This window comes from Typopeltis vanoorti, chromosome 9 (genome assembly GCF_054136105.1).
Source record: "Typopeltis vanoorti isolate ZY-2024b chromosome 9, IOZ_Tvanoo_1.0, whole genome shotgun sequence".
Classification (NCBI taxonomy): domain Eukaryota; kingdom Metazoa; phylum Arthropoda; class Arachnida; order Uropygi; family Thelyphonidae; genus Typopeltis; species Typopeltis vanoorti.
This window is the reverse complement of record NC_143557.1, coordinates 108,860,276-108,879,167: the sequence shown is the minus strand read 5'-3', so window position 1 is coordinate 108,879,167 and position 18,892 is coordinate 108,860,276. Positions and strand designations below refer to the sequence as shown.

At 35.2% G+C, this 18,892-nt stretch overlaps 1 protein-coding gene across 1 annotated transcript in view; it reads right to left on the bottom strand.

Annotated features, from left to right (window-relative positions):
• LOC150103408 (thyrotropin-releasing hormone receptor-like) overlaps positions 1 to 18,775 on the bottom strand; it is a 79,848-nt gene extending 61,073 nt beyond the window's left edge. The window contains exon 1 of the mRNA XM_090398470.1: positions 17,912 to 18,775. Coding sequence (XP_090254596.1) covers positions 17,912 to 18,775 — 864 coding nt within the window. The remainder of the gene's footprint in view (positions 1 to 17,911) is intronic.
• Between the last annotated feature and the right edge of the window lie 117 nt (positions 18,776 to 18,892).

Genomic DNA, 18,892 nt, shown 5'->3' with positions numbered 1-18,892 from the left:
TACATTATTTCTATATATATATATACAGGGTGTTCGGGATAAATTTGACAGTTTCGTAAGGAAAAAGAAAATCTTCTTTGTATCTATTAAATTTAATGAATTGACAAAAAAACATTACAGGCAGAGTTAATTACAATACTATCAACAAGATTTACTCAAAATAACCACCATTAGCATCGATCACAGCTTCAATTCTGCTTCGGAACCTCGAACAAGCTGATGCTACAGTCTCCCTGGGAAGGGCCGCAAAAACTGTTTTAATTTTATCCATTAACTGGGCTTTTGTATTACCGGAAGTGCGATTGGTGTCTTTTTCAACTGCGCCCCATACAAAATAATCCATGGGGTTAAGGTCTGGGGAGTTTGGAGGCCAAACATTTGGACTGGTGAAGTCGTAGAAATTTTCAGACAACCATTTTTGACTTTTCCCAGAGGTGTGGCAAGGGGCCGAATCCTGCTGCCATACATACGGCCTACCATTGGCTACCCTTGTTATCCAGGCTTGACTACAGTTAGCAACTTCACGAACAAAGCCAGAATTCCAATGCCAGGGTTCTTCAACACCTGTTCCTGCAGATTTGCGAGGAATTCTGCTGTACGAACGCAATCAGATCGTCTGCTAGGGATCTTTCTTCTTGCTACATCCTCGTAGTCACCATTGCAAGTCTCTAGTTCATGCCTGATTGTTTTTACTGTATTCAGGGAGCATTGGGCAGCAGTCGTAATATCCTTATTTTGATGGCGGGCACGAATCATCATGATACAAGTTATTCTCTTCCATGATTCAGGTGGGTTCCAGCTATCCATCCTTTCTGACATCTTGTATATGAATGAAGAAGGGTCCAAACTTTTAAATGAAGAGAAGTGTGTGTTAATACATGTAACTTACGGAAAAATATAATTAATTATAAATATGTCAAATTTATCCCGAACACCCTGTATATATTATTTCTATGTATTTGAATAAATGAATTAATATGATGCAATAGAAAATTAGGTATGTTTGTAAAAAATAGATTTAAACTAATCTAACTGATTAATTCAATTTATATAAAAAACTATGTTTTATTTTATTTTATTTTCGATGAAAAATTAATAGACTTATCAAAAAAATATCTTGCTGCATTTATTGAATTACGTAAAAGTCTGCAGCATACGACGTTAGCACACAAGAATGCTCTTTAAACAAATATTACAATATGTTGGAAACCAAAATAAAAACATTTTGTTTTGAAATATATTCCACTGATTCGGTATTTAAAAAAAATGTATATGTTACATCGCCTTGTTTAAAATATCCCTATCTGTTGAATACTGTTTCAATATTTTCCTTTTCTTTGTTATTACAATCTTTGAAACTGCATAGAGTACTTAACAACCCCCCCCCCCCAAGCTAAATGCGAACATTTCTCACGTATTCCTTGACGTTTATTATTCTGCATTTCAGATCTTCAGTCAGTTCCGTTTCAAGAATCTTGTTCCATGTGCTTTGTTATCCATAGCCTTAGGTACTGCTTGGTTAGCTTGAACGTATCTATCATAGTATTCTACTCAGGTGAACTTGTCTTTTCGCCATTGGCGATTGCGTAGTTTTCTTTATCTTTTTGGTCCTACTCGCTATCTCCCATTTCGCTATCAGATTTCAGTCTTAATGACATCTACTACAAGTCGTAAGCTTTCGATGTTCGAGAATCATTGGACACTCTTCTAATTGGATGAGAACTTTGAGAAATGATAACAACAACCGATTTAAATAAAATAACAATAACTGTGAGAATTAAATAACTAACTATTGAATGATCACGAGAATTATAAAAAATTAGGTGATACGTGCTGTTAAAGAGCTACAAATAAATCATATTATATGAAATGCCCTCTGGTGTTTATTTATCTATTAATTACATGCTTGTGCTATAATGAAAGTGTTTCGTTTTTAAATAAAGGGTTCAAGGAGAGGCTTAAAATGCTCTGTATCCTTAGGAGACTTTAAATCCTCCTCCTCGTTGTCAATGGTTTAAAGAGAATTATATGCTAAAGCGAGTTTTATTGACAAAATAATAATAATACTCTGTTTATTTTATCTAATTAATTTTTTTATTCGAATAACACTGCCTATATATATATATATATATATATATATATATATATATATATATATATATATATATATATATATATATATATAATATATATATATATATATATATATACAGGGTGTTCGGGATAAATTTGACATATTTATAATTAATTATATTTTTCCGTAAGTTACATGTATTAACACACACTTCTCTTCATTTAAAAGTTTGGACCCTTCTTCATTCATATACAAGATGTCAGAAAGGATGAATAGCTGGAACCCACCTGAATCATGGAAGAGAATAACTTGTATCATGATGATTCGTGCCTGCCATCAAAATAAGGATATTACGACTGCTGCCCAATGCTCCCTGAATACAGTAAAAACAATCAGGCATGAACTAGAGACTTGCAATGGTGACTACGAGGATGTAGCAAGAAGAAAGATCCCTAGCAGACGATCTGATTGCGTTCGTACAGCAGAATTCCTCGCAAATCTGCAGGAACAGGTGTTGAAGAACCCTGGCATTGGAATTCTGGCTTTGTTCGTGGAGTTGCTAACTGTAGTCAAGCCCCTGGATAACAAGGGTAGCCAATGGTAGGCCGTATGTATGGCAGCAGGATTCGGCCCCTTGCCACACCTCTGGGAAAAGTCAAAAATGGTTGTCTGAAAATTTCTACGACTTCACCAGTCCAAATGTTTGGCCTCCAAACTCCCCAGACCTTAACCCCATGGATTATTTTGTATGGGGCGCAGTTGAAAAAGACACCAATCGCACTTCCGGTAATACAAAAGCCCAGTTAATGGATAAAATTAAAACAGTTTTTGCGGCCCTTCCCAGGGAGACTGTAGCATCAGCTTGTTCGAGGTTCCGAAGCAGAATTGAAGCTGTGATCGATGCTAATGGTGGTTATTTTGAGTAAATCTTGTTGATAGTATTGTAATTAACTCTGCCTGTAATGTTTTTTTGTCAATTCATTAAATTTAATAGATAGAAAGAAGATTTTCTTTTTCCTTACGAAACTGTCAAATTTATCCCGAACACCCTGTATATATATATATATATATATATATATGTGTGTGTGTGTGTGTGTGTGTGTGTGTGTGTGTGTGTGTGTGTTAAGAATACCAAGCTATTTTAAACCTGGTTTTACTCCAGGTTTAATATATTCGAAAATAACACTTCCTATATATATATATATATGTGTGTGTGTGTGTAATTAATTTTTTATCTTGGGGATACTGTATATTCACCACCTTTAGAATGAGTTGCCTTGGTGTTGTACCATCTTTAGACTTGAACTTTGTTTCAATCGCAAACTTAATTGTTTGTATACTTGGGATTAGGAGTTAAATAACCAAGCTTATAAAATTACTTGGTAACCCTAATATACAATATCCCCAAATTAAGAAAATTAATTACATATATATATATAATTAATTATTAACATATATATTATATATATATGTAAAGCTCTGATCACTATTCTTAGTATTTTCCCATAATGTAAAGCACATCTCACTAAAAGATATATACTGCAATACATTATGGGTGGGGTCACTACCCAGACCGGTTTCAACCTTATCAACTTCTATAGGTAAAGTTGATAAGGCTCTGTATTACTAAAACCTTGGTATTTAGGGTCTAGCTACTCACTGAGGAGGCCTCAAAAAAAGGTTGAGGTACTCAAAAAAAAGGTTTCTTATATATATATATATATATATAATATATATATATATATATATATATATATATATATATATATATATATATATATATATATATTACACCATTTATATTTTATCATTCTTTTGTTCTTATAAAGTTTTCGTCGCTTTTTTCGAGTGAAAATAACTGCAGTAGTTATTGTTGTGTTCTTAATTCCAGTAGTTTACATTTAAATTTTATCATTGATGACTTCTAAGGCCGGAACAGGCCATGCTGGACCTAAATCCTTGATATGCATGATGATGATGATGATGATGACGATTTTATCATTCTTTTGTTCTTATATAAAGTTTTCGGCGCTTTTTTCGAGTGAAAATAAATGAAATTCGCAGAACACAACAATAACTACTGCAATTATTTCACTCGAAAAAAGCGACGAAAACTGTATAAGAACAAAAGAGTGATAAAATTTAAATGGTGTAGCTGAAAATAAGAATTTATTTTCTAAGAAATTTAATATTTCAAAATATTATCGAAATATTAATAGTTTAAATAATTTTTTATCTTCTTTTTTATAGTTAATTATGAAAAAACCTTAGATAAATAAAGCTTTAGATATCTATTTCATAGGTGGTGGAATGATTATGTATATTAGTAGACGATAATATGTGCTATATATTTTCTCTTTTATTATTATTAACGTTTAGTTAACGCAGGACATTAAGTTGAATATTTTTTTTAAAAGTCTTCCAGTGACGTATTAGTAAGAAATATTTTAACCATACATCATTAATAAACGTCTGATAGGCTAGCTGTTCTTTACTTGAGTCAGCTGGTTTTTATATGTCCTTATAAAGATTCTTATAAAGGAGTTCTGAGAAGAAAACAACCCCTGTTAAAATCATCTGTTCATTTTAGTCCAATTAGGCGGAATTTCTCAGGATGACTTTTGTAAAGTAAGAAGAAACTATTTCTAATTTTGCTTGTAATTCCATGGAATTAGATTCTTAATTAGTTTCAGATCCGGGACTTGTAGTGGCCAGGGGGAGATGGTGGAAGTCGCCGTCATGTTCGATGAAACACTGGTGAACAGCCTTGTCGTCCATGTAAGAACCATCACCTGTTCGATAAAAAGTCAGCATTGCAAGATGGACTTGATCGGCAACAATGTTCAGATATTGGAGGACACTTGACCTTCCAGTAATATCGCGGAACCAATTCCGTAACAACAGAACATGCCTACACCATGACACCACCTCCAGAAGCTTGAGCTGTGTTTACGAGGAAAGCTGAGTTCACTTGCTTCATGGATTCCGCCAAAGTCTTTGTCTACCATCGGTACAGAACAAGGTGTACAGTGACTGGCCCAACCACATGACTTTATTTCCAGTGTCCAGTCACGGTGTGCCTCACACCACTGTAGATGAACTTTCCCGTTCTTCGTAGAAATCAGTGGTTTCCCTATAGGCGTGCAACTGTCAATACCGACCCTCTTCAATTCCCTGCGCATAGTTCGGTGAGATATGGGGTCGGGCCTTCATTAAACCCTTCGGTCAGTTGCTGCACACAAGAAGTTCTGTTTGTTCATAGATGCCTTTCCAGACGACGTCGATCTTCCTGACAAACTGTCTTAGGAGCACAGCTACGCTTCCTTAGATAAGCAACATGGGTTATTTTTCTACTGATTAAACACCGAGATATCTTGCATTTTGAGAAATCAGTCAGCTCTGCTGTTTTCAGAATCAGGACTCCAGCTAGATGGGCTCCTACCATAAGCCCCTTATCGAACTCCGTATGATTCTTTGTTTTTCCCATTGCGATCAACACTCTTGACGATTACTGACCAGTAGCATTCTTAATAGTTCCCTAGAACATGTGATGATGCACGTGACCAAGTATTTTGCATTTGCGCTGCTTATATCTGCATAAAGGTTTCTAATACAGGATGTTATGTTGCGTACTTTTTATTCCAATAATTAAAAGACAATCTCATTTATTATAATTTCCCTTTTTTTTTCTTATGGAAAACGCTATCGCAATGACGATTTCTCTTTTTATATTAGCGTAGGTTAGTTAAAATAAGAGAATAACGTTGAAAAGTTAATTAAGCCTCCAATGACGATAACTTACACTTAATTCTTAAATTCCTCGTCTTTATAAAATGCAAAGATGTTTTTTATAAAAGGGCATTTTTTAATGCTTGGCAGCTACTGCAAAAACCAATGTTGCTAACAGATAATTAAATGGAAAAAAAGTCAACGAATTATTTTGATTAAAGTGGCAACCTGGATTTCTCTTATATATATTTTGAAAGACATCTGGCGATAATAATAATAATAATTGACGTGAACAAGACCAGTCACAATGGCTACAATACGGGCATATTAAAAAGAGACAGAAGGATTTATTCTAGCAGGCTGAAGAACAGGCATTACAAACTAATGCAATGAAAGCAAAAATTTTGAACATTAATAATAACAGCAAATGCGGATTATCCAATCAGAAAGATGAGACTGTAGAACATCTAATCGGTGCCTGCAGCAAGTGATCAAGTGGCCAAAATAATTCATTGCATGTATACAAAAAATATGGCTTTCCTACTTCTGATAACTGGCGGCACCATAAAATAGAGACAGTACTGGAAAACGAAACAGCAAAAATTCTCTGGGACTTTAGAATACAAACTGATCGGCATTTGGAATACAATTGACAATATCGACACATTGACACATCTTCACACTATCGAATATCGACAGGTTTGGATTATTGATATCGCAGCACTCAGTGCTAACAACATTAACAACAAAGAACTGGAAAAAATTACTAAATATCGAGATCTGGCAATCGAAGTTGCCCGACTGTGGCTTAAACACACCAAAGACATCCCAATAGTTATCGGTGCACTTGGGGCAACTTCAAAGAAGCTGTCAAACTATTTACAGCAATTAAAAATCAACGAAGTGACCCCATATGAGCTACAAAAAAGAGCATTACTTGGAATAGTCCATATTTTACGACGCTATCTGACGGACTATTCTTAGATTCTTGGGTAGAATCTGAATTGTTCTGAATTACCAATCAAATTTTTGTTTATATGATATCTTGTTTTGACTGTGTATCAATTATGTGAATAATAAATAAATAAATAAATAAATAATAACAACAATTATTATTATTATTATTACAATTTACGTCATTCGGAACCATACGAAGGATAACAAACGCATTATTGATACGCTTCTGCCATTATGAACTCCAGGGTCGTGGCATGGTCACTCGACACAAAACATCAGCTAATGTACATCATGTTTACACTAAAAGTCAAAAATAATCAGATCAGCTCTGAAGGATGATCCATCACGCTGAAGCAATGCCCGTCATGCATCTCCATAAAAACTGATGTACTCCCAACACTGCCTGGTAACACATTCCACTCACTCACCGACCGTCAAGAGAAAAATCTGTTCCTAACTAACCTGTTGCTGAACTCTTTTTCAACGTCCATGAATGACAAATTGTTCTTTTCCATCCTAACCATGTACTGAACAATCTCTCTCTCTCTCTCTCTTATCTATCCTTCATAAAATACAACTTATAGATGTCTATCATACCCTCTTCCCTCCTCTTACACCAATCAGCCATACTTTGCAACCAACACGTACCTGATCTGCTCAAAGTGACCATTCCACAGTCCTAAATTTATCTTAGTAATTCTTCTTCTTCGAACCCCTTTCTAAAATTTCTTCATCTCATTTAAAGTCAAGTGACTAAGTTTGTGCATAGTAACTCGAACACAATGAATAAACACCGTTTATAATGATCTAATCACTTCTTTGTCGCGAACCTACTAATATAAGTTTCGTTATTTTCAGCGATGTCGTCTTCACTACAATTGCTAAGTGTCTCCATTGAACATACCAATCCATATTCATCATCAAGTCCTTTAGTTCTACATTTCTTGCACTGCATTTCACTAATATAGTATGTTGCATCTCTAGAGAAACGCAAACTTTTAACATGTGGACATTGAAGAGAGATTCCCACTCTATCGCTAGGTCATCCTGATCCGTCTGTAGTAATCTACACATTATATAAACAACTTTTATCAAACCTTCTTCTAACCTTCCAACTCCTTGATGACCTTTGCTATAACTTCAGAAACACAAACTGGTCAGTAATTCGATACATCTGTTTGAGAACCATAGCGGAAATATTTTATCCTAATAGTATTTCTTTATTGATATCAAGTTTTCTCTTTAAGCAAACTTGATATCAATTCTACTCTTTCTTGTTGCTTTCTTCTACTTCCATCATCATTGCATCTACTCCTAGCATACAATATTTCCACTCCAATGAAATGTGATAACAAAATAGCCATTGAATATTTCTAGTATATCTTCAGCCTTGTTCACCTTGCTACCATACTTATCACAACGTAAGTTAAACAACGAAAAAGTCTGTTAGAATTTTTCTTAGCTTGTTGTGCCAGTTTTCCTTCACAATCTAACTTATTTCTTTCTTATCATCTTTGTCATTTTTATAGGATGATATCAATGTGTTTTATATTCATCATGCAATTGTTCACCTTTTTTATACTCGCAAATGTTCTTTGAACAACTTCCAAGCACTATTTATCTCCTTCTCAACAAGTGTCTCATGCTAGTAAATTTTGCCAAGCTGTTGTCTGAGACTCGCATAGTTTGCTGTTCTGGCATGTCCCCAACCATCTCCATGTCACTATCACATGATCGCTCTCACCAATTGAAGGCTGCGTGGATACTTCATTGACTGTCACATCCTACGAGGTTATCCTAAAATCTAACACAGGGAATCTTCGTGTTTCCTTGACCACCTGCTGTGTTAAATAACAGTCCTTGAGTAACTCAAGAACACTTCCCGCTTCCAATCAATATTACTATAATTAAAGTCACCCATAATGACGGTCTACGTCTTACTAATTTTATTTGTTGAAACAATTCAATCGCATCTTTTTCAATCTATCTTGGACTGTCCAAAACTACCAAATCCGTCTTATTATACCTAAACTTCACACCAATATTGTCAGTAGTACAACCTTCCTTCCTAGATTTCCACTTTCGGATATATCTATCATGAACAGTCCCCCGCTCCTTACCTTTTTTTTTTCTCCTTACTGTCCTACCGAAATGTAAGGCAACCATCATTCTATGACAGTCATAATGTCATTCTCTATCAGATACGTCTGACATTCTAAAATATTTCAGGCGAAATTGAATCAATGAATGTCTCAAGGTCCTCCTATCTGTTCCCAATACTTCTTGCCATTTGTGCATCCACACACGAGCTTATTCTCAGACTTCAGTTCAAATGTATGAAACGTTCAAATGTATCAGTAACCCCTACTACTTGTAACCAAAACTAACTACCTTATTATTATTATTATTATTGTTATTTTATGGACACTGTCCTGTATACTGGTTGTACATTAGCAGATGTTTTCTAGTGAAGGACTTGTTCGCATGTGAGGGATGAAGTTTAAAAATCCATAAAATAATGCTGTCAGGAAGTAGTTCATTTTTTCAAACTTTATCTTTATTTTCTTTATCTTTACTATTTTTAATGATATATTCCAATAATTCAATAAGAGTTCTATAAGGTGATTTGTCGTATAAAGCGTATTTGTTGGGACCCCCCTTTACAGATTTTATGTATTGTGGTGAAGTCAATGTGTCACATGATTATTGGTCAGGACTATGTACAGTATATAAACAAACTATTTTAGTTATATACGATGAATTATCCAATGCATCTGGTACACCTTTGGTTTTCTATAAACAATTGCATAACTTTGCAATGGGAAGTCGTAAAAATAAAATCTAATGAACCAACCACCCAAATGCTAAGAGAACAAAGATTCTTCTAAAATAGAATGTCCTTGCCATCCACCTATAAAGGTCGTAGCTTTTTTTTTGGGGGGGGGGGAGGGTAAGATCGATAATAGCAAAAGTTATTTGAGAAAGATCATTACTTATAATTAGGCCTAAAAGTGGAAACTATACGAAACTTCGATCTCAAGAATTATATTCGTGTCATAGAAATAATGTAAAGTATACATTTCCATATGCATTTTAGAACCAAAATATATATACCCGTGTTCTATAGTACATAGTTACCGATGAGAGAAAGAAGAAACTTGTTAATATTGGAGAGTAAGAAACATATATTCTGTGAGGTTTGAGTTCAACTATGAAGAAGAAGAAGCGAATAGCCACTGATAGAGCTGGAAAACTACTTATGTTCGTTCTGAGTAACCATAGAAACTGCTTGTGGGAAAAGGCAAGCAATATAATAAATTCAGTGCGTGATTGGGTGTGGGGTCAATTGGTGAGAGATGGCTTAATAATCAATCTAATTGCCATCTTCTGTAGTGAGTCACTTATTTTAGAGAACCCTGATGGATACCGGCCAAAGTGGAAAAAAATTGTTTTTCCAGGCATTTGATGCCTGAAATAAGCAGGGTATTGGTATTGGTCTCAGAAAGGGCGATAAAATTCATCTATAAACTTTACAGACATTCAAAAACATTGACAGGTATTGAAATTCCAACCCAAATCCTGTTGTATGGAGAACCGGATAAGCTAACTTAGCCATCCAAGTGGGATCCAGTATTTAATATGTTGTCTGGTTTTCTTTCCGATCAGTTTCGGATATTTGGGTAATTTTTATGAGGTTTAGCGTAAGCAGAAAATGAAGATGGGGATTTTGATGAAAGTCAAATGTTGAATACTTTCGGCACATCTATTGGACAAAGAAGAAATAATGTTGCTTAAATAAGGAAAGAGGATTCGAAATAGAATGGAGAACAAATGTTTCCATATTAATAAGAATTATTTCAATGATATGTTTGTTCAACTGTTTGGATCAGAAGAAATAATAATACAATCAAGAAAATAAGAAATTATGACTTCCGTGTGTTAATATTTCCACGATGTTTTATTCATGTGTATGTTTTTCTCCATAGTTTATCTTATAATGCCAGATAGGACGTGGATGAGAGTGGCTGTGTGAACATTGATCTATGAAACGAAGAAATGAACAATAGATTGTGATCTGAACTGTCTACAAGACAAACAACGTCCACACTTTACTAGAAGGATCATTAGTAAGGAAGAGATGAGGATGAGGAGAATGGAAAAAGTTGTATGGAATTATTGATGAGAGCAAATGCCTTGGCATCTGTTGAACCAGCAAACAGCCATGTAGGATTCCATGTAGTGTGGAAGTTATTGCAGAGGCTGCAATCCGCAGAGGAAAAATTAAAGTTGAGTTAAAATGGGGAAGAACTGATACAGTAATGGATTCTTTATTATGCCATCCACATTAAGAATTTCACCTCATTCCTCTGCAGATTGTAGTCACTGCAATAACTTCCACACTACATGGAGTCCTCCATGTGTGCCTGGCAGAACAATAATAGCGAAAGCATTCATTATTTTCTTACATGGAAACGTCTTTATCCCTCCTAAAGCTTACCATTACGTTCGGTGCAGGATGTTGTCTAGCGACCGATCTCGAAAATAACCGTCGTAAAGCTGTATCGTCGAAAGAAGAAATGTTAGATCTCCTCGCGATTGTGCCATAAATCTGAAAATATCACTCTTCTTGTATGCTGAGAAGAAACTAAACTAGCTTTTTGTTCTGGAGTACAAACGTCGTTTTTAAAATAAACGTAGTAAACGTTTTAAAATGAACTGAGTTTATACGTAGTCTTTTAATTTTTGATATGTTCACTTTTTTTATCAAAACTTACTCATTCAAATAAAAAAGAATGTTACACGACTTTATGATCACCTATAATTTTCCACACTGAAAATTCCTATTCTGTTTTTCTCTCAATATAAATATTATGATTTTAGATAGATATTGGATGGAATCATAATTAGTTTTGCATTTGAAAAACAAATCCTGTAATGCCTTGGGTCCAGGGAATCACAAAACTCTTTAAACCTTGATTACCTTCTTAAGATGGATGGGGTCAATTTCTACCCTCAAGCCTTTACCGACAGCTGAACTATAAACTAGCAACGAATCAAGGCTTTCCGGGAGAGAGAGAGAGAGAGAGAGAGAGAGAGAGAGAGAGAGAGAGAGAGAGAGAGAGAGAGAGAGAGAGAGAGAGAGAGAGAGTATGGCAAGTAACTGAAATCAAGTCGTGGTCCTAAATCTGAAGAGATATTTAGTATATGTCTGAATTTAGTATAAGTTATACAGTCATTATTTGAGTTGCGGGAGCAAAAACCCGAGTTTCACAAAGAAAAAAAATTCCTTTCCATGTCCAAGATCAACAGATTAGTGAACCAGCAGAGGAAAGCCGACAAAAGTTTCTATAGTCGACAACTTGAATAGAACCTAGTAACGCTTTATGTTTCATTTAATTATGCAAACGAATTTTTCGATTTGTGGCTTCTCAAACAAGTGTATTTGATCCTAGAATATAGCAGCACAGTAGTGCTATGTTTTTTAACTTTACTATAATGGCTAAAATTTTAATTCTATTTATATAGTAACTGCTTTTCTGTCTGTATTTCAAGAAATAAAAACGCACTATCAGTTTATAAACTTGACTATCAATCAGCTTTCCCATCTTTCAATTCGGATAATTTTAGATTAATCGGCGCCCTTGCAACTGATATCCCTGCCTCCCCCCCCATTTTCCTGAACTGCGTTCTGAAAAATATTCATAAATATCCTCTACAACCTTGAAAATATTGATAACAGATTTCCAAGCTACTTTTCCCCATTAAACTAATCTCCTTAGTATCATTTTCTTGAGACATTTTCCTACAGTGGGTGGTTCGAATTCCATCGAGGAACCATCGTTTTTAACTGAAATTAAGTTACCGTAAGTGCAAAAAAACTGGGAAATTCGTTTTTTTCTATGCAGCAAAAGCAGGTGAATTCGACTGAGAAAACACACGCGACTAGCAGACATAACATGATGGTCTCCTTGTAACCTTCTTTGCTTTGGTTGTAATTCTAACTGGCCAATCTTTTCTAATTCACATAGTTATCAGATAGAAGAAATCTGAAGATCTAAGGAATATATGAGTAACTTCAAGATCTTTACACAAACCAAAACTATGAACGCAGAACGTTACTGGTTTGATGGGTGAAGCATATATGCTTTTCATATTCCACTTTGTCTGAGAGGGAAGGTCTTTAAGTAGCGAGTTACTGAGCTTTAAGCTCGCCCTAGAAGGGCAGTGAGATTAGTTTGCACAGCTGAGCATAGAATTGACTTGAGTCGTTTGTATTTGTAGAATTCTGCTTCATTGTAGTCTGAAGCTTGCTTCAGACTACAATAAAGCAAGATCAGCGGATTTGGATGATTGCTTGTCTTGGTGAAGAAGTTTTCTGCTAGATCATGAAGGAGGGGATGTGATTAGGGAATGTTGACTTCTCTGTGAATCTGGGAGTTTCTAATGAACCATGGGGGTGTCCAGAATCATTCTCCGGCATTTATTCTGTATCCTCTGCAGTATTTGAATGTTTGTATCAGAGGTATGGCTCCGTGCAGAAGTTGCGTAAATGATGACGGGGTGTATTACCATCCTGTATAAGAGTAGTTTGTTCCGAGTATCCAGTTTGCTTCTTCTGTTGATCTTGGATTAGAGTTGCTAGATTACTTTGGATGACTTCGAGATTTTATGTTTTATGTGACTGGTGAATTGGAGTTTTTTTGTCAAGCATCACGCCCAGATATTTGACTTCAGTCTGCATTGGAATCTTGACTCCTAGCAGGTGTATGTCCTCCTTGATCTGGACCGTCTTTTTGGAGAACAGTATGGCTGAACTCTTCTGGGGGTTTGCTTGGATCCTACAGTCCATCAGCCACTTCTCCAGTGTATGAATCTGCTTTGGAGTATTCTAATAGCCAGTTTGGGGCTGAGAGATCTGACTAATAAAGCAGTATCACTGCATATAATGCAGTGATTTTGAACTTGGGTTTTGAGGGATATCAGTTATGTAGATTGAAAATAGCAGGGGGCCAGAAGTGAGTCCTGCGGCACACCTGATTGGATCTTGCGTCTGGTTGATACAGTTTCATTTATTTTGACCTGCATGTATCTTCTTTGTGGTATGTGTCAATTATGTTTACTAGATTAATTGGTATGTTGAATTTGATGAGTTTGTAGAGAAGACCCTGTTGCCACACCTTATCAAAAGCCTTCGCATCATCTATAAAGATCGTAGCTGCGTGGAGATTCCAGTGTTGAAACCTTTTGTGATATATTCGACCATTCGGTGTATTTGTTGTTCAGTGCTATGGTTTTTTCTGAATCCGAACTGCTCGTCCGGAATAATTCCTATCTTATCCGTTGCTGTCTGAAGCCTTATAAGGATGACTTTTTCCGCTACCTTTTCGAGGGTGGATAGAAGACTGATAGGTCTGTAGCTTTCGGGGAATTGAGAGTTATTTCCAATCTTTTTGATTGGCGTGATATCCGCCGTCTTCGAAGTAATGGGAAAATGCTTGAATGTGAAATTGAGAATTTGACATTGATTATGTTGACTCAAAACTACAACCTTAAAGTCCTTAAAAGGACTGGCTTAGGTTAGGGGCGAAGCAAGAATGCTTTTCATATTCCCCGTTATCTGTAGAGGACAGTGTAGGAATAAGGTGTTATTGAGCTATTAAAGCTCTGATTATGGCAGGAGAGTAACAGCAATAGCCGAGCCTCAGTTAGAATTTCATTGGCTACAGCATTGCCATCCATTACCCTCCAAGGGTATTGGATGGCAATGCATCACCACATCTCACGGTCGATTCTAATTCTCGAGGAGAACAAAACTACAACCTTCCTAGGACTGAAGATAATACTAATATCATGAATTTATTTGCATGGTGTGAGAGTATTTTCCACTTATTAGAGGTCTAAAATGGTTTAAATAAAATTATTTCTAAAAATTCATTTTCAGAATATGTATAAATAAATAAAATATAAAAAAATATTAAAATAATAAAGAATAAAAAGCCAAACAGCTATTTTTTCTGGCGAAGTTAATTAAATTAAGTGGGTAAAAATCCCTTATTATTTTACTGCGCATACTGACTGTAGAATAATAAGGGATTTTTATCCCCTTAATTTAATTTTTATAATAAAGAATCATAAAAAAAATCTTAAGTCGATCAACTTATGATGTATAATAGGTTTACAACCTTTAGTGAACGAGAGATCGCATAAAAAACGCATGCAAAAATAACAGTTGACTGTTTTCTTAATAAGGAGAGTGAGATGAGTTAGAACTCGTCTGGCTTTGTTTATAAACAGAACGCTAAATCTTCATTCATTGGAGGACAGACTTCGTTTGGTGTGATATCTTCCAATAATCTATTCAGTTTCCTTATTTAAATATTTTTACTTGATTTTAGAAAATAAAATAAATTGTGGAACAAAAATTTGATTTCAAGGTATTTACAAATTACTAATTAGGGACGAAAATGACAACAAACAAACAAAGAAAAATATGCACGCGATTTTCGAAAATGAAACCATACACCCAAATTGAAAAAATATAAAAACAAGTGAAATATTAATCCTGACTGAAATTTAAGAATATTCTTCTATCTTTTTCAACCATTATCATTTCTGATTCATGCTCCCATGGCTTAATCAGATAACATTTAGTTCAGAATTTGCCATAAGTATTGAACATTTTAAATTCAAACTCTTTTACTTCTACCCGATAATATTTCAGTCCTGAGTTCACAACTTAAAGCTCTTCCCCTCACTTTTTTTTAATGTTTCTGACATATTTTTCTTTTCAGAATAATTGTCATTCCTATCCTACGCTAAACTAAATTGCTATCACTTCCTAATTTCATATCTGCTGTATGTCGACTTGGTTGGTCGAGTGGTTAGGGTCCCCGATTTTCAACCACCAAGCTGCGGGTTTTTATCCTACTGTGGACATGAATGTGTGTGATTCTCTTTAGGCAGAAGATGAATTTCAGTGCCCTGTGTGAGAATATCATCCACTTTATTGAAGGTTTAATAAAGTTCCATGTTTGGTCCCTAGAGCAGGGTTTCCGAATTTTGTACAAAAATGAATTGAAAAAAAAATATCCTTAAGCGACCACGGTACTAATATACTATAGGTTAACAACCTTTCTTGGGAGAACAACATAAAGAAATCAAAAATTTACTAGAAGAGTTATCCTTAAAACAGGATTTTCATGTTTGTAGTGATGCATTCGAATCCCCCCCCCTCTAAAATCCATGTACTATCTAGAAGAACGGAGTGCGTTTTATCAACACTTCTTTTACTCACTCATTTCATCTACTATCTCACATATATTTTGTTTCTGTCTTATGTTTTTCAAGAAATTATTTCAGGGACATCCATCATTCTTCCGGTTTCCATTAGGCCTGTTTAAACATCAGCGGTGCCATCCCAACATCCTTTTACAGTCCAACAGCAAACATAACGAATGCGATTCCGAACTTCCTGTTTCTTTCTATATGCCTCGATTCTGTGGACGAGCCTGTCTCACAGAGTGTTCTGATGTCTACAGTCTTCAGATATTCTATAAGGCTAACAGGTTTCTTTTCCTTAACTCCTATTAACACCCAACATGCGTGGAATTGATAAAAAATTAATATAGATTTTTTTTAGCTGGTTTAAAGCACTGGTGTTATCTGTGACTTCAAAATACATTTTAATTCACAATTTCTACTTTTAACAGTCACTAATTTCCTGCATTTTCCCAAGTTATCTGTGACAAAATTTTAAATTGTTTACAATTGCATCGTAAACATGGGACTTTGTGAATGTTTTAGGAGTTAAAACATCGCTCGCTGTCAAAGCACCAACCTGCTTATTGAAAATTTTCAATCATATTTGGTCTCTAGAGCAAGGTTTAGAGATTTTTTCCCTTTATACTTATATCAACTCCGTATGCAAGAAATTTCACAACTTATAGCATAATATTACCGCCGTGGATCTGTGGTACTAATATACGTTAGATACGCAATAAATGCATGCATTTATAAGCATTCCGTTTAGACTTTTATTTTTGTAGACAGAATATGTCTTAAGCTTGCATGGCAATAATTGAGCTTTGCGTTGTGTATCGAAGGCCGATGCTTGCTTGTCTAGTCAAGCATCGGTCTTGTCTACCTTGGCTTGCTCGGTTGTAGGAGTTTCCAGGTCTCCTCGCAGCAGTACTGGATTTCATGCGCGCGCATAGCCATTTCACATCGTCTCACTCTGTTGCTTAAACACAGGCCATACGCAGTCAACGATGCTCTGGCCAGTGAGCTTCAGCCAGCCTTTACAAGTATGCGTGTTGCTTGGGAAAATTAAGTTACAACCAACTTTTTATAACGATGTTATTGAACAGTTCATAAAGAAGAACCGTAGGGTAGAATTTGTATTCAAGTAGCTAAATTCAAAAAGATAGAATGTTGTATTTGTATGATTAAATGTACATAAATTTCTAAATATATAGTTTGAAATGGTCAGTAATTCATTCCGCTAATCAGACTTCAATCACACCTCTCGCTCCCTCAATGATAACAAGAGCAAGCGTGAATTTCAAGACCCCTGTGAAATTGTTTGTTGCTAATTCATTTATTCCATATCTTTACCCTGTTCGTGTATTCAACTAATGTCCGTAATTATGATTACGGATATACAGTATCTATTGTAATATATAAATTATAAATAAATTATACATTTTAATAAGAACTAAAAAGAAAATGTTTGCACGAGATTGTCAACAATCATTATATACTCATGGTTGATGCATTACAATATGTTAATCTTTGATTACCTGTATCCTTGGACCTAAAAAGAAATCGTTAAATATTGTAATAATAAGATAAGTAAAAATTAAAGGTGTCTTCTATATTTTCAGAATTTCAGAAAATATTTATATCTTTAACATATCTGCTGAGAGTTTATGATAAATAATATCACTTTACACTTATATATATATATATATATATATATCATATTCAGGATTATGATATGCCTATATTTATATATTACATAATTATTCTCTAGCATTCCAGTACTTTGAAAACAAAGTCTTGGCCCATTTTTAATAACGATACCTTACATCAGTAGAGCACTTTTGCCAATCAAATTCTGAAAATGAAGATCTAGTAACAAATTTTACTTACTTGAGTTCTGGCATTTCCTCCGCTGATTGACCTCTTAGAATCGGCGACACGGACAGTTCCATTTGACCTTCGTTGGCTCCTAATATCTCTTGAAAACAATACCCTGGCTATAAGACTATAAAGCACACAAGAAAGCGCCAGGGGTAAGATGTAAAACAGTATAAAATCGGCAAAGAAATAACCCAAATAGTATTCTCTGGAGAGAGCAAAAGTACACGTTTCAATTGAGTCTTGTCCCTTGTAATAAAGGGGTTTGGTTTTGGTAAGAAAAAGCCATGGTGAACAGTAGATGAATGCAAAGATCCAAACTCCAGTGATAATTTTCTTGGCTCTGTTTACTGTGCATACAATTTGAGCTCTCATGGGATGGCATATGGCTATGTAACGCTCCACAGTAAAAGCAGTTATAGATAGTGATGATACGTTGATTCCCAAATATTGAAAAAATATGAATAGCGCACATCCGGCTCTACCCCATATCCATTCGTCTCCTAGTAAATAATAGGCTAGGATTTCATTGGGTACGGAAGCAGTTAGCGTCAAAAAATCAGATACTGACAAACTAACGAGATAACAATTGGTTGGTGTATGCATACTTCGAGTTTGGGTCACAACAAGCACCACCATGATGTTTCCTAGGACACCAACCAGTAGGATAATACCTTGAAAAATAGTACCGATGATGCGATAGTTCCGCGAATAGTATGAGGGATCCTGATATTCAGGACCGAATGCTGGGTCGTGATTATCTCCAAAAGGACAACCAGTAAAGTTGGCATACTCGGAATCAGAGGACGCATTTCGGAAGAAGCACTCCCAGTCATAATCGAAAAGACCGGGAGGAATCAAAGTAGGACTAGTCATGATCAAATAACTTCGAAAATTATTCGAAGACGAGTCCTAAATTATGAACTGGTCAGTTATGTTTAACACTAGTCAATACATCAATGAAATTTGAACATAAGTTATCTTTAAAGATGC